This window comes from Hydra viridissima, unplaced genomic scaffold, assembly GCF_058129835.1.
Source record: "Hydra viridissima isolate aposymbiotic clone 2 unplaced genomic scaffold, HvirCarnegie_v1 scaffold_1, whole genome shotgun sequence".
NCBI lineage: Eukaryota > Metazoa > Cnidaria > Hydrozoa > Anthoathecata > Hydridae > Hydra > Hydra viridissima.
This window is the reverse complement of record NW_028324300.1, coordinates 7,740,336-7,754,564: the sequence shown is the minus strand read 5'-3', so window position 1 is coordinate 7,754,564 and position 14,229 is coordinate 7,740,336. Positions and strand designations below refer to the sequence as shown.

At 28.5% G+C, this 14,229-nt stretch overlaps 1 protein-coding gene and 1 pseudogene across 9 annotated transcripts in view; one reads left to right on the top strand and one right to left on the bottom strand.

Annotated features, from left to right (window-relative positions):
• The first annotated feature begins 274 nt into the window (after positions 1-274).
• On the top strand, positions 275-3,274 carry LOC145186863 (uncharacterized; annotated as a pseudogene). The gene has a single exon (XR_016449284.1). The product of XR_016449284.1 is annotated as an uncharacterized LOC145186863 (transcript).
• A 3,748-nt stretch (positions 3,275-7,022) lies between these two features.
• LOC149893170 (uncharacterized) overlaps positions 7,023-14,229 on the bottom strand; it is a 28,991-nt gene continuing 21,784 nt past the window's right edge. Inside the window, exons 1-8 of one of the 8 annotated variants that reach the window (XR_016449290.1) lie at positions 13,586-14,214; positions 13,262-13,411; positions 12,936-13,067; positions 12,775-12,810; positions 12,634-12,675; positions 12,394-12,473; positions 11,380-11,522; positions 7,023-11,293 (exon numbers count right to left, since the gene is read on the bottom strand). Coding sequence is in view for 4 of the 8 variants with exons in the window: in XM_090076874.1 (XP_089933000.1) it covers positions 11,513-11,522; positions 12,394-12,473; positions 12,634-12,675; positions 12,775-12,810; positions 12,936-13,067; positions 13,262-13,267 (306 nt within the window). In the remaining 4 variants the exon portion in view is untranslated. Of the gene's footprint in view, positions 11,523-12,393; positions 12,474-12,633; positions 12,676-12,774; positions 12,811-12,935; positions 13,068-13,261; positions 13,412-13,585; positions 14,215-14,229 lie in introns of those variants that run through there. The other 7 variants (XR_016449291.1, XR_016449292.1, XR_016449289.1 and 4 more) reach the window with 7 other exon arrangements.

Sequence of the window (14,229 nt, the reverse complement as noted above, 5' to 3'; positions counted from 1 at the left end):
CTTGGGATTTTCATTCATGCTGAAAATGATAGAATTATTTATTTTCCAATAAAATCTGTATGAAGCTTTCTATTTTTCATTTTAAAAAAGGTACTATGAAGTATTGCTCCTTAGCAACGGCATAGCAACAAATTAAACATGTTATTAATTCTTATTGAACTGCCTTAAGAAAGCATTTTCTATGGAAAGTTTTTAGAAAATACTAAGTAATATTTGGCTTCTTGTTTTTCCTTAAAAATTATAAAATCAGCATTTTATATATGCTGATACCACTTTATTTCTTGTCATATTTGTAGAGTGACTTAAAAGCAAATGTGTTTCAGTTATTGGTGTTGAATATAGCCTGAGTATAATAATTTATTATTGTTTTTCAAATTATTTAATTTAGATTAAAATAGATATATTATTTCTAATTGTTCAAAATGAAAACTGATGCTTCGAGGAGAAAAGAAATTGGTGCCTCCAGAGTGTTTAAAAAAAGAAAAAGCACTAGAAAATCAAGTTTGCCAAATTTTTCCCAAAATGAAAATACTTTTGTGAGTAAAGAATTGCCATTAATTGAGAGAAGTACTTTAAGCATTTTACCTAACTTTACAACATCAACCAGTAATGTTATTGGCAATAATGAAGCTAGTCCACAGCCTCAATGTAATACAAATGAGTCTAGCTACATTTTAATTGATCTTGACATTGCATAAATTCTTACCTTAGTTGGAACATGCCCTGATTGTGAGAGAAATTATATCAACATAAATATAGATTATAAAAATAAAAAAGGTTTAAGTTCTTTGTTGCTATTGAGTTGCACTGAGTGTTTATGGAATACAAAGTTCTATACCAGTAAAAAAGTTTAAAGTAAAATTTAATGATGTTCAAAATAAAATCTTGCCATCATATAAATATATTGCAACTCAATCAATGATCAATGCAGTTCTTGAGTTTTCAGTAAGAGATGATACTGGGATTTCAGATATTACTGCTTCTTGTAATGGTACATGGCAGAAACGAGGACATAACTTTTTAATTGGTATAGTAACTGTTATTGCAGTTGATACAGGAAAATGCCTTCACTATCGTGTTTGCACAAAAAAGTGTAAAGCTTGTGAACTCTGGGAGGATAAGTGTAACTCTGATGAATATGTAGAGTTTATGCAAAAACATAAAATTGACTTAATCATATTGGATCTGCTGGATCTATGGAAGCAGCAGGACTTGTTGCATGTTTTAATGCTTCTGTTTTAGAAAGAAAATTAAGATATATAAATTATCTTGGAGACGGTGACTCTAAAGCATTTTTAAACATTCAAAAACAGAATCCATATAATGGAAAAGAAATAACCAAACTTGAATGTGTATGTCATATTCAAAAAAGAGTTGGAGCAAGACTAAGAAAGTTAAAAGCAACTAATAAAAGCTTGTTAAGTGATGGTAAAAGATTAGGGGGCGTTGGTCGTCTTACAGAAAAAAAAAATTAATAAAAATTACAAAATTATTTTGGAATTGCGATTCGTCAATGCTGTGGGAAGTCTGTTTATGAACTAAAAAAGGCTATTGGTGCTGTATTATTTCATTGCTCTGAGGCATCATCTTCTGATGAAAGACATGCAATGTGTCCCTGAACTAATAATACTTGGTAGAAATACCACGCTGACAAATTTAATAAAACAAATGTTTATAAAGAAAAACTAGGACTGCCTACTGTTATTAGGGATATAATTAAACCAATATTTATTGATTTATCTGATGAAAATTTGTTACAAAGGTGCCTTCATGGAAAAACTCAAAACAATAATGAAGCCTTAAATGCAATAATTTGGAAACAGTGTCCAAAAGATGTTTATGTGGGGCAAACTGATTTGGAGATAGCATCTGCTGTTATTAATTTCAATGAAGGGTTAGCTGGTATTCTAAATGTTTATTTAGAGCTTGGTATTAATCCTGGTAAAAACTGTATTACATTTTGCAATTAAAGAGATTGTCAAAAAATTAAAAATATAGCAAAAAAATCTACTGATGAAGTAAAGCAACGTCGGAAACAAATTAGGGCAAAATGAAAAGGTTATAGAGATCAAGATGAAGAAAGAGAAGGAATAGTTTATGGGTCTGGAAGTTTTTAGTGGTTTTAGTTTATTTCAATTGCCCAATTGATATAGCTATTTGATTTAAAAATTTAAATTTAGTTATCATAATTTTTGCTTTTTAAAAATACTTTTTTCTTAATCTAAAATTTTTCTATTTTTCTAAACAAGGATATTAACTTCTGTATGGGACTTAAAAAGTTAAATAAAACTCATGGAAAACTTAGTTTACTACTGCTAAAACATTGAGGAGTGATTACAAATCTTTAGAAATAAAATGAGAGCTTATTTGATTTTTCAACTTGCTTTTTTCATTGTTAATTGTCTTAAATTGCTGATTTCTCAGAATGACATTTTTTAGTACAGTGCGATAAATAACTTGGGAACCCCTTGTTATGATGCATTAAAATTTTTTACAGTTGTAATAACATATATGATGAATTCATTGAAGCAGTATATTTTTTTAACATTATTTTTTTGCAGAGTTATGGGCTCCAAAAGGGGGCTGTTTTGGGCTAAATTTTGACCCATTAGTTGTATATGCTGTTTCTCCTTGATGCTTTAAGCTAACTTTATAATTTTGCTTCCATAAGTTCTTTGATATATTATAAGTAAACACTTTGAGCTTTGTAGCATCTACAATTGTCTAAATATTTATCGCAGCGCCTTTTGACTTTTAAGGATAATGGAATAATCATGTTGCCTTTCCCTGCACACTGCAGCCGTAAGCAATAGCCACAAGACGTATCAGTATTTGTACCTTTTAAAAAGTAGTTATCAAGTGCACAAAATGAATGGCTGAGGAACAACCCTGGAAAAGCCATATCAATTTATGATTAACCATTAATACATTTTGTCTCAGATTCATTGCAATTAGCTATGACTTGTACTAACATTTACAAAAGGTTTCCAAAAAACTGGTATTTACCAGTACAATCCAAACATCTTTTCTGATAATGATTTCTTACCACCATTTGTCACAGACTGTACAGAACCAGAAACCAGTCTGTGTGGTATCAAACGGAGCTTATTCTGAAGCACATTTAACATTATCTTCAGGTCAATCTGTCAAAAATAGTATTGATAAAGAGACGACGTTACTTATTTTTAAAACTCCTGAATCATTCTCTTTAGAAACTGTGATTCAAAGACAGTTCCAAGAAAGATAAATTTCTCTGGACGAAGAAAAAGAAAAACTGCTATTCTAACAGAAGAAAACAAAATTAAAACATAAAGAAACATGTTAAAACACTAACTTAAAAAAGTTGAGAAACAAAAAAAATATTTCTACCTGTCAATCCTTGCAGATCGTGGTAATAAAGAGACTCTGTTAGATTCTATATTTAAAAAAGTTAAAAAAAAAAAACAAAAAAAAACATGAAAAAACTAAGAAAAAAGAAGATTTAAAAACAATTATAGAGCATGATTATAGTTGTCATGTATGTTGGAAAACTTATTCTGAAAGTCTATCTGAAGAAAGCTGGTTCCAGTTTAACACTTGTTGCAACCAATGGTCTCATACAAAATGTGATTCACATGCTGGTCTAAACTATATTTGTATGAACTGCAAAATGGACATAAAAGACTAACATTAAGTATTTAGTTATTTTTTTATTTATTATGTTAACAGTTTTAATTTTTATTTACAGTATTAACAGACTTAGAAGTCGAAAATAATTCGCAAAACGAACTTGAAGATAAAATTCATTGTCTTTACTAGAACAATACCTGATTTAGTTAACATCTGCAAACACATAGAAAAAGAACGGTTGAGAAAGTCGAGAAGATTTTTTGGGAAGAGTTTGTAGAAAATCTAGAAAATTTTTGAGAAGTTTTTAGAAGAAAAGATTTTAAAGTGAGAGTAGTTCTAATGCAGAAAAACACTTTGGCCATGAGCCCAAAGATGATAAAAGAACATTTTTGAATGACTTTTAATTGCATATTATTTGTATTTGTAAATATTGAAAGAATATATAGAATATAAAAGGATGTAATCATGAATGTAAACATGTCAGATCAGTCGGTACTATTTATATTTTTCAGTTACTTTTTTTCTAAGAGCTATTTCTTTTTTATTCTTTCTCTTAAGTTTTGGTTGTGTTGACTGAGTGTAATTATCCAGCTAACAATTAACGTTCAAGAAACGTTGTCCTAACGTTCGTTTAGGATCGTTTAATGTTCGCTGCAAACGTTACGTGAACTAACAATCAAAGGTCACTCAAAAATGTTCTTTTACCACCTACCGCCAAAGTGTTTATATATATATATATATATATATATATATATATATATATATATATATATATATATATATATATATATATATATATATATATATATATATATATATATATATATATATATATATAATTATAATTAAAAACGATAAAGAAAAACTTTTATTATGGAACTTTAAGTTTCATGCCTAACGGCAATCATCAGCCATATATTACAAAATTAAACATTAAAATTACATTTATAATTACGGTGGCGTGAGTTCTAATGACTCCATGGAAACAAAATCTTAAAAGTATAATGTGACGTAAACGTTAAGTGAAGTGAAGTGAACCAGGATCAATCTTCGGTATCAAATGAGGAAATAAGGAACTTGTTCTTGTGCCTGCACTTCGAGACCATTTCACTCCTTGTATTAAGTAGGTTATCTCCTTTGTACATCAAAATTTGAAACTTCTCGTTCAAACAAAGGTTACAAACTCTTGATGCTGGGTTGTATGGTTTGCATTTTTTAATAATTTTCCATCTGATAAAAGGTGTGAAGTTTTTTTCTTTTAATTTCCATACCTCCTTTGACAGCTCTGTATCGTTCTTGTACCTAACTGCATTAAAGGATTTTAAGTGGTTAGCATACCGAGCTTTGAAAGATGTTTCGCTAAGTCCTATATACACTTTTTCTTTATATTCCGGATTGTTCGAATATACGGTGGCCTGATAAACGATGTTGTTGGAAAGGCAACGGTTGTTCATTGGACATTTCGATTTGTCAGTGCAGTTGCATTTCATTTCATTAGTTTTTGCCTCATCTTGCAAAATGTTTTTGTTGTGAGAGTTAATAATGGATTTTATATTTGGCATGCAAGAATAACTAATTTTGATTGTGTTTCTATTAAATATTTTACGAAGCCTGTGGTTAACTGGGAAGTGGAGGTCGATGAGGTTCAAAAAACATTTACCTATTTTTGTAACAACATTTGCACTGAAAGGAGGATTATACCAAATTATCTTACGTTTATGGTTGCCGTTTGTTGATTTTATACTTGGATGGTACACAAGTTCACAATTGTAACCCGATTTTTTCAAGGCTTCTTGATAAGTAGGAATACTTTCTTTAAAAATAGCTTCACTTGACGATGCTGCTGATAATCTTAATTCAATAGTTTTAGGAATACTTTTTATTACACTCGGTGGATGATTAGAACTAGTGTTTATATAACTCAGTATATTATCTGGTTTGCGATATGGTTGAAAAGAACCATCGTTAAGATTTAGTGTTAGATCGAGATAGTTGACTATTTTCAAATTGCATTTAATAGAGATAAGAAGATTGTTATTTTTAAAAATTTTTACAAAATGTTTCTTTATTCTCTCCATTTCCTGACCACTTTTGTTCCTAAAGATAGCTAATCCATCATCTCGATATATACCGAAAGTGCTTTTTTCATAAAACTGCGAGATTTGATGCAAAATAAAAATTCCCTCTAATTCGCAAATCTCCGCGCCATCATAGGCCCCCATGGTGACGTCAAATAATCCCCCCTTTTTCTTAATCCAAGCAGTTCCATTGCTAAATAGTAATGATTTCCTTGCATGGTGTATAAATCTCTTTTGTTCGCTATTTATTGTTAGATGTTGCTCTGCAAAAGTTATTGCGCTTTTTAGTAGGTTTTCATTAATTGATGGATAAAAATCATTAATATCAAAGACTAAGGACTTACAGAATTGCTTTTCATTTATGGTTTGAAACCAATGTATAACATTTTGAGTGTTTTGCCATTGGTTCAAAAGTAGTTTCTTTCTTAGCTCGGAATTGATGTTGGATAAAATAGATTTTGAAATTCTTCCAATCTCATTTTTAGCAGGATTAATAAGTCTAACAGTTGGATTATCTAGGAAGTTCTCTTTATGGTCTTTTAGGGTTATGAAACTTCATTACGGTGAAAAAAACTTTTATTATGGAACTTTAAAATTTATCAATAAATTTTAAAGTTCCATAATAAAAGTTTTTCTTTATCGTTTTTAATTATAACTATATATATATATATATATATATATATATACGCACACATATATCACAATAATTTTGTGTATATACAAATATATGTATGTATATACATATACTATACGTGCATATATAAGTATATGTATATATATATGTATATATATATATATATATATATATATATATATATATACACAAACACGCATGTATAATATATATATATATATATATATATATATATATATATATATATATATATATATATATATATATATATATAGTAACCTAGATCGTAACTAACAAAATTATTGTTATTAATCTATTTTTGTTCATTAAGCAATCAAACTATGTGGAGTTTTCTTTGTTGTCTACTTAAAACCATTCTTTTTTGGAGATGCTACTTAACTGAACACAAACTAGTTAAAAACTCATGCATGAGTATTAATCATTATGGTTTCCAACTTTTCTTAAACTTGGTTTATCAATAATTAGGATCAAAATCAAACTGAACCTAAGGTTCAGTTGGATTTGAGCTCTAAACCATTAAACATTTGTTTAATCAGATGTCACCTCAACTGCAGTGATGATCAAACAATTTTGGTCCAATTATATTTGATAACTTTTACATATCCAAGACTTTGGGATGTAATGATATATAAAAAAGAGTTGTAATTTTTTTTACTATGATAGTAATAACTATGATACAATCAAAAATAGCTGTATTTTTTCTATAAAAGAATAATTACAAAATAACAAAAAACTGCTGTTTTAAATATCATGAACTTGCACATTGATCTGAATATCAGGCTTTTATTACTTTTACAGTATACCCAATATAATAAATCATCACATTTGTAATAGACAATATTAATTACTTGAATTTAAATTATAGTTCGCATTTAACCAAAACATGACTGACTGCTATATGCTATATAGTATACCTATATAATATAGATAACACAGTAACACTACTTTTTTTTTTTCTGTTGAAAATAGACAAACTTGAAAAACACCAAACAATGTTTCGAATAAGCCTCGTAAAACTGTAAAACGTTTTCTTAATCCAGCAGCATTTTAATTTCAAATTAAATTTGAATACATAAAATTGGTTTTGCGATCAGCTACACTTTGATCAATTCATGATGTGCATACGCTTACTAAGTTCAGACTTGAGATTAAAGTAGATGCAGACTGTTCTTATTTTAGCTGCTAAAACGATGTTCTAAAAATATGAATTTTGAATGAATATTTTGAAATCATTTTCGAAACAAATTTTTATTACATTTTATTATCTTCAAATTGAGTTTTTGCAAGAAGTTTTCATTCATTATTTTTAAACTAACGTTCTATAATAGAACGTTAGTTACAGAACAAATAGAACTTCTAATTTTGAATGAATATTTTGAAATCATTTTCGAAACAAATTTTTATTACATTTTATTATCTTCAAATTGAGTTTTTGCAAGAAGTTTTCATTCATTATTTTTAAACTAACGTTCTATAATAGAACGTTAGTTACAGAACAAATAGAACTTCTATTTGTTCTGTAATAAAAGAATAGTGTATACGATATAACGTTATTATCTATAGTATAGATAATAACGTTATATCGAAATTATCATTTATTATTATAGATTCTATACCAACAAATATTTTGGTATCAAATGTGTGTATTATAGTTAAATATTTAATATCAATTGTGAATACGTATAGTTTTATATTTCAGGAAAATTTAATAATGAGGAGCTTTATCTGGTCATTATATAAAATAGATGACGCAAGTGATGCGTATGCAACCTGTAATATCTGTAAAAAAACAATTAAACGTGGAACTAAGGAGGCTGGGAAAAAGTGTTTTAGTACGACACCTCTGCATAACCATATTAAAATAAATCATTTAAAAGAATATCGTTAAGAGAGAAATAAAAGTGAACAGAAAAGAACAGCTCAGCTCACACCGGCAGTTTTCTCAACTGGTACAACAGAAAGTGAGGAAATCGCTTGTGAAACTTCTAAGCAGACTTCAATAGATGAGTATTTAAAGTCAAAAAAAGTATGGAACATTAATGATTCTAGATCCCAAGCTATTCATCGTGAAATTGGGTTAATGATGGCCTTAGACAACCAGCCATTTACTTTAGTTGAAGATAAAGGTTTCAATAATTTAATAAATCATCTAGAACCTAGATATTCCTTACCAAGTAGAATATATTTTTCCCAAACAATAACTCTTCAACTTTACATGGAATTAAAAAACAAAATTTCTATTAAGTTAAAAAAAGCGAACCACATAAGCTTTTCTTCAGATATATGGACATGCCCGATATCTCACGAATCATTTATTTCATTGTCAGGCCACTGTATTGATAAAGATTTTAACAGAATTGATATGGTATTTCATGCTTCTCATTTTTCTGAAAGCCATACAGGAGTAAACATATCTGAAAAGTTAGAAAGTATGTGGGATATCTTTGTCTTGTTCAAGATGTCCCAACAAGATGGAACAGCACTTATTTGATGCTTAAAAGATTAAACAAATTAAAAATTCCAGTTCAACTATACTTAGCAGAACGTTCTGACTTAATGACTTTTTCTACTTTTGAATGGACACTTATATCAAGCATTATTAAACTGCTAAAACCTTTTTTCCAATTAACTCAGGAAATGAGTTCAGAAATAACAACTTTGTCCTCTGTTATTCCAAATATATGCGCATTATATAATTATATGTCCAAATGTCAAGTTGATTTAAGTATTCAAAAAACTCAGAGTCAACTTAAAACTTCTTTAAAAAATCGATTTTTTGCAGAAGCAAACGATGTAAAGTCTTTGCACATCACGAAAAATAGATGCTATGTTATGGCTACATCAATAGATCCAAGATATAAGTTCTTTTTTTGATGATGATACCAAAAAACAGGCTAAGTATTGGTTAATAAATGATTTATCCTTTTGAATTGGTTGATTTATTGATGATTTATCCTTAAGTATTGGTTAATAAATGTTTTATCCTTTGAAAAAACAATAGTTTGTTCAGAAGAAGTAGATTTTCATGTAAATGAATCACCACAATTAAGTTTTCAGTAAATACTGAAAAAGAAGAAGACTCACTTGAATCGTGTTTTAAAGAGATTATAAATGCAACATCTGAAAAAACGATACCTTCCAAAAAAGGAAAAGTAGAAAAAAAATCGAATGAGATTTTGATTAGAAAAGAAATAAAAAAAATTATTTCTGAACCACTGGTAGACAGAAAATGCTGTCCATTGAAGGCTTGGATGCAAGAAGAACGATTTCCTCTATTAAAAGAAATTGCTTTAAAACACCTATGCACTCCAGCATCATCCGTATTTTCAGAAAGAATGTTCTCAGAACATGGTAACATCTATGAGAAAAAAAGATCTAGATTATTACCTAAAACAGGAGAAATGCTTTTATTTATTCATCACAATGGTATGAAAATAGATTAACTCTTTTATTTGCATTTACTCATTTGAAATTAGTTATTTGTTGAAATTTTGTTTGTTATTTTTTTATGTATTTTTTCTTTCTTATGTAATATTAGACTTGTTGCTTCATAAAATTTGTTAATTGGAGTTACGAACCATCCATAAAGTATGTAGACACGCATGGAGTGTGGGAATATCAAATATCATATCCGGCCATATCCGGCCGGATAAATAATATATCCGGCCGGATACCGAATACTGGATTATCCGCCTTTTATCATATCCGTTACACCTCTACTTAAATGTGCAGCATTTTAACACTTTATCATCGCCTTCAATTTGCAAACACATAGTTTTTGATTTGTGTTCTTCTTAAATTACCAAGTCGAATTTGATTGGTTTGAGTTAATTCAGGTTGAACACCATGTACATTATTTTCACAATTGTGCTCAAAGTTTATGTCATCGGGAATTTTTAATCTTAAGGAAATGCAAAGGTTTTCCAGTAAAGTGAAAGTAAAAAATTATTTGCAGCAAGTTGTAGGGTTGTACTGAAGTGTTCCACCACTTTTATGCAAACACCTCTAACGGTTTTTGAGACGTCCAATGGCTTGCTCCACATCACTACGTACCTGATGGTGAACTATGCTAAAATATATTTCCTCTGGTGTAGTTGGCTGATTAAACCGTGTAATCATGACTGATGACAACCCATATCCTTAGTCTGCAAAAAGAAAACCTGCATGTGGATCATATTCTATTGACTGTTTTAATGCAGAACTAGAAAAGATAAAGCATCATGGGACGACCCAGGATACTTTGCAACATCTCTAAACTTTCCATCAGCATCAATGACAACATGACAGTTCAAAGCAGGATATCCTTTTCTAAAAAAAAAGAAGTTAAAAATCTTTAAAATGTTAAAATACTTAAAAATCCTGAGAGCAGCTAAAACCTTTTTGGGAAACATTGACATCATGTTAGAATAACTGTTCACCTTGGTCGAAACAAAAGATTGTTTTTTTTTACATGATCTTTTATCATAAACCTATAACTTATTGACCTTATATTATAATATTGTTTTAAGTTCAACACTTATATTAATTAACTAGATGTTTTCAAACTTTAAAGAACGATGATGTGCTATTTAAAATATTCAAAAAAACTTTGATTTTTGTAATAAAAATGTTGCACTTTGTGGAATTGAAGTATTGTCTCTTCATAAATTAAATATATATATATATATTTTTTTTACATGTTATAACATTTTACATTTTATAATAACTTAATAATGTGAAGTGAACTACAGCATAAAACACCATTAGCACCTAAAAAAATGGAAAGAATAAATAAATCTTTTTAATAAAGAATAATAGAACAGAAATGTTTTTTTTAACCTTGTATGCATTATATACAAACATACGTAGACAGAATAAATCTGTGAAACAAAAGCTTTTTTAAATTTCTAATTTTAACTATGCCTGTGTAAGTAGGCCAAGCAGTGTACACTTTAAACTTTTGACTAATGACCTAAAGCAATATAATCAGGTATCAAATTAAAATGATCAGGTATCAAATTAAAATGATCAGGTATCAAATTAAAATGATGAGTTTACTTGCAAATATATGCTGGCTCATCATCCATAGCATCTCATTTGATTTGTACCAAGGTGACGATAGTGCTGAATAAAATATTTGTAAAACTGGCGAAGTATGCAACTGCAGCTTGACTGGTTTACATGAGAGGTGTCACTTAAATCTATATAAAACAACATGTGAATGAAATATGGATATTGACTGTTATACATTAATTAAATAAAGCAAGTTAGTTATCTGAGAGAAAAGTGAACTCTGACAAGGTTAAACTCCAAATAATTTGAAAAATACGGTAACCTTACCAATAGTCTGCAAAAATATAAAATCACAATTTAGGAACAGTAGAAAGGTGCAGTGTAAAAATTAATCTTTTGACATAATCTATTATTCTAAGTTAAAAAAAAAATTAAGGTTTGTTTGATTTTCGCTATAAATTAATGAAGCATCATATTTACATATAAAGAAAAAAAAAATTTAACTTTATTTCTTAACAATTAATAAACTGAAAAATGGATAAAGTTATTTTTAAGTAAGCAAACATGATTAGTCTAAAAAAAGGTTTGCCACCCAAAATTTTAAAACTTTTCCCCTGAGTTTTCCCTAAGTAAAGAATGTTTTACCCCGAATTTAACTTTTGAAACTCCCTGAACTTCCCAATCTTTCCAGGTTATCCCAAAGATTTTAGTTATATGTATTAAAACATTATTTATACTAACAAGCTAAAAGTTTTACAACATTATATGTTATATCTTGCAAATTCATTGTTATCTGTCTTGACAAGCCATTCTTTAAAAAAACATAAATTATGGTATAAAATTAGAAAAAATATATTTTCTGTAAACAAAGTTTTCCAGGATTTCCCTGGGATTTTTGCTACCTCTAGGTTTGCTAGGTATTTTAGGTTGAATAAAAACCCTGAATAAAGCACCACCTTTAAGCTTTATTTATAACAATCCATTAGTAACAAGCATATTTGACAATAAAGAATCATAAGATTATAGCTAATCTTTTTGGCATTGACTAATAATTCTTACCGATTATTGCATGAAAACTCCCAGTTAATAAAAGCCTTATTTGATCTTGACCATGTGTAGCTAGAATAATTGGAATATCCCTATACATGAACAATAAATAATTTACAGCTTATAATTAACTGAATATCTGACTGTGGAACGCTTGAAACCTATAAGAAACCATTAAAATATTAAAAAACACAATTAAACTTTTGTGTACCTAAAATATATATAACTAGATCCCAATTTTCAAAAACTTACAATTGGCTCGATAGGTGATACAGGTAGTTGAAAACTGGGAACCTTTAAAAAAAAAAAAAAATGTAGCAACAAAACACATTCATTTAAGAACAAATAAATCATCTCATCACAATAAAAAGCAGAAAAATAACATTTACTTACATCAAATAAATTAAGAGATATTCTTATGCAATCAGACTAGAATTAAATGAAAATGAAATTATTAAGTGATATTTACTTTGACAATGAAATTTAGAAACTGATAACATACATTTATGTATGAATAAAATTGCATTAAAGAAATTTGATAGTCAATAACTTACATTTAGGAGTGAAGACGTTTGAATTTTGTCTTCACTTAAACTCAAACAGAAGTATAACAGCTTTATATGAAGAGATGAAAAATGACAATTGGATTCTTTTTTACTTTCCTGACTTTCTTTAAAGAACTTCACCTTAAAAAAAACAATTTTTTTAAAAATAGCCCTGTTAGCACTATATGGTACAGCACTGTATGAATTTGTTCAATTAGTTTGACTAATTACACTAAGTAAAAAAACTGACAGCAATTTTTTTTGTACCGTGTGTTTGGTAAGTGTCAGTGTCAAAAATTAATAATTTAGATTAAACAAAGGAAATCCCAATTTACATTCATTGCTTTCGTGCTCCATTAAGTCTTATAATCCAGCCACAACATAGAAAATAGTAGGCAGAATTCTATCATAGTTATCTTCACCAATTTTAACATTCTCCTCTTCTATAACAGGCTCACCCTGCGTCATATAATTGGAAGATTTTCCTAAAATAAATATATTTGACCAAAAACTTTAAAAAAAAGTTACAAAAGTTTAGATAAAAAAAAAGCAGTCAGGATACTTGTCTGACAGTCTGTAAACAGATAAAAGCAACAATATACTATAACTACTATATAACATTACCTTGATATTTTTAAATTATCAAGATTATTAGCTACCTGTTTATATTGTAGTACTACCTTTAAATCTTGAGACAAAAATATCAAGTTGATTACGACGTTTTCTTCTTTTAGTTTTTGAAGCCATTTTTAATTTATACAACAAATACTTTGTTGCTATTATAGGATTATAACTTTGTTGTATTTAATAATACATTAAAAATAGTTCAAATAAAAAATGATCATCATGATTAATGTCTATCAATAGTTAGAAGCTAAATGAATGGACAAAAATCTTTAAAGCAATTCTATTATCTAACCATGTAGCTTTCTCGCAGCGAACACAACGTTTCAATTCTACATTCTCTCTTATACTAAAAAACTCCTCACTACAAACAACATCAATATACGTTTTACAGAGCTTCTTCCGCGAAATTCAATTACAAGCTATTTTCATAAAACTTGCTTTATAAAGAATGCAAAATTGTTCTGTTAAATCATTTTCTTCCGAGTTTTAAAATTCCAGAAATTTGGAGCCAATTTCGGGCTATCTCGAATTTAGCCCTAACCCACCCCTCAATAGGATCTGCCCTAAACACACCCAAATTTAAAAAAATCATCAAAAATATATTAATTTTGTGCTGAAAAGAAATGTAAGCTGCTATTTTTAAGGTTTGATAAAAACATTGTTTGAGAAAACTCGC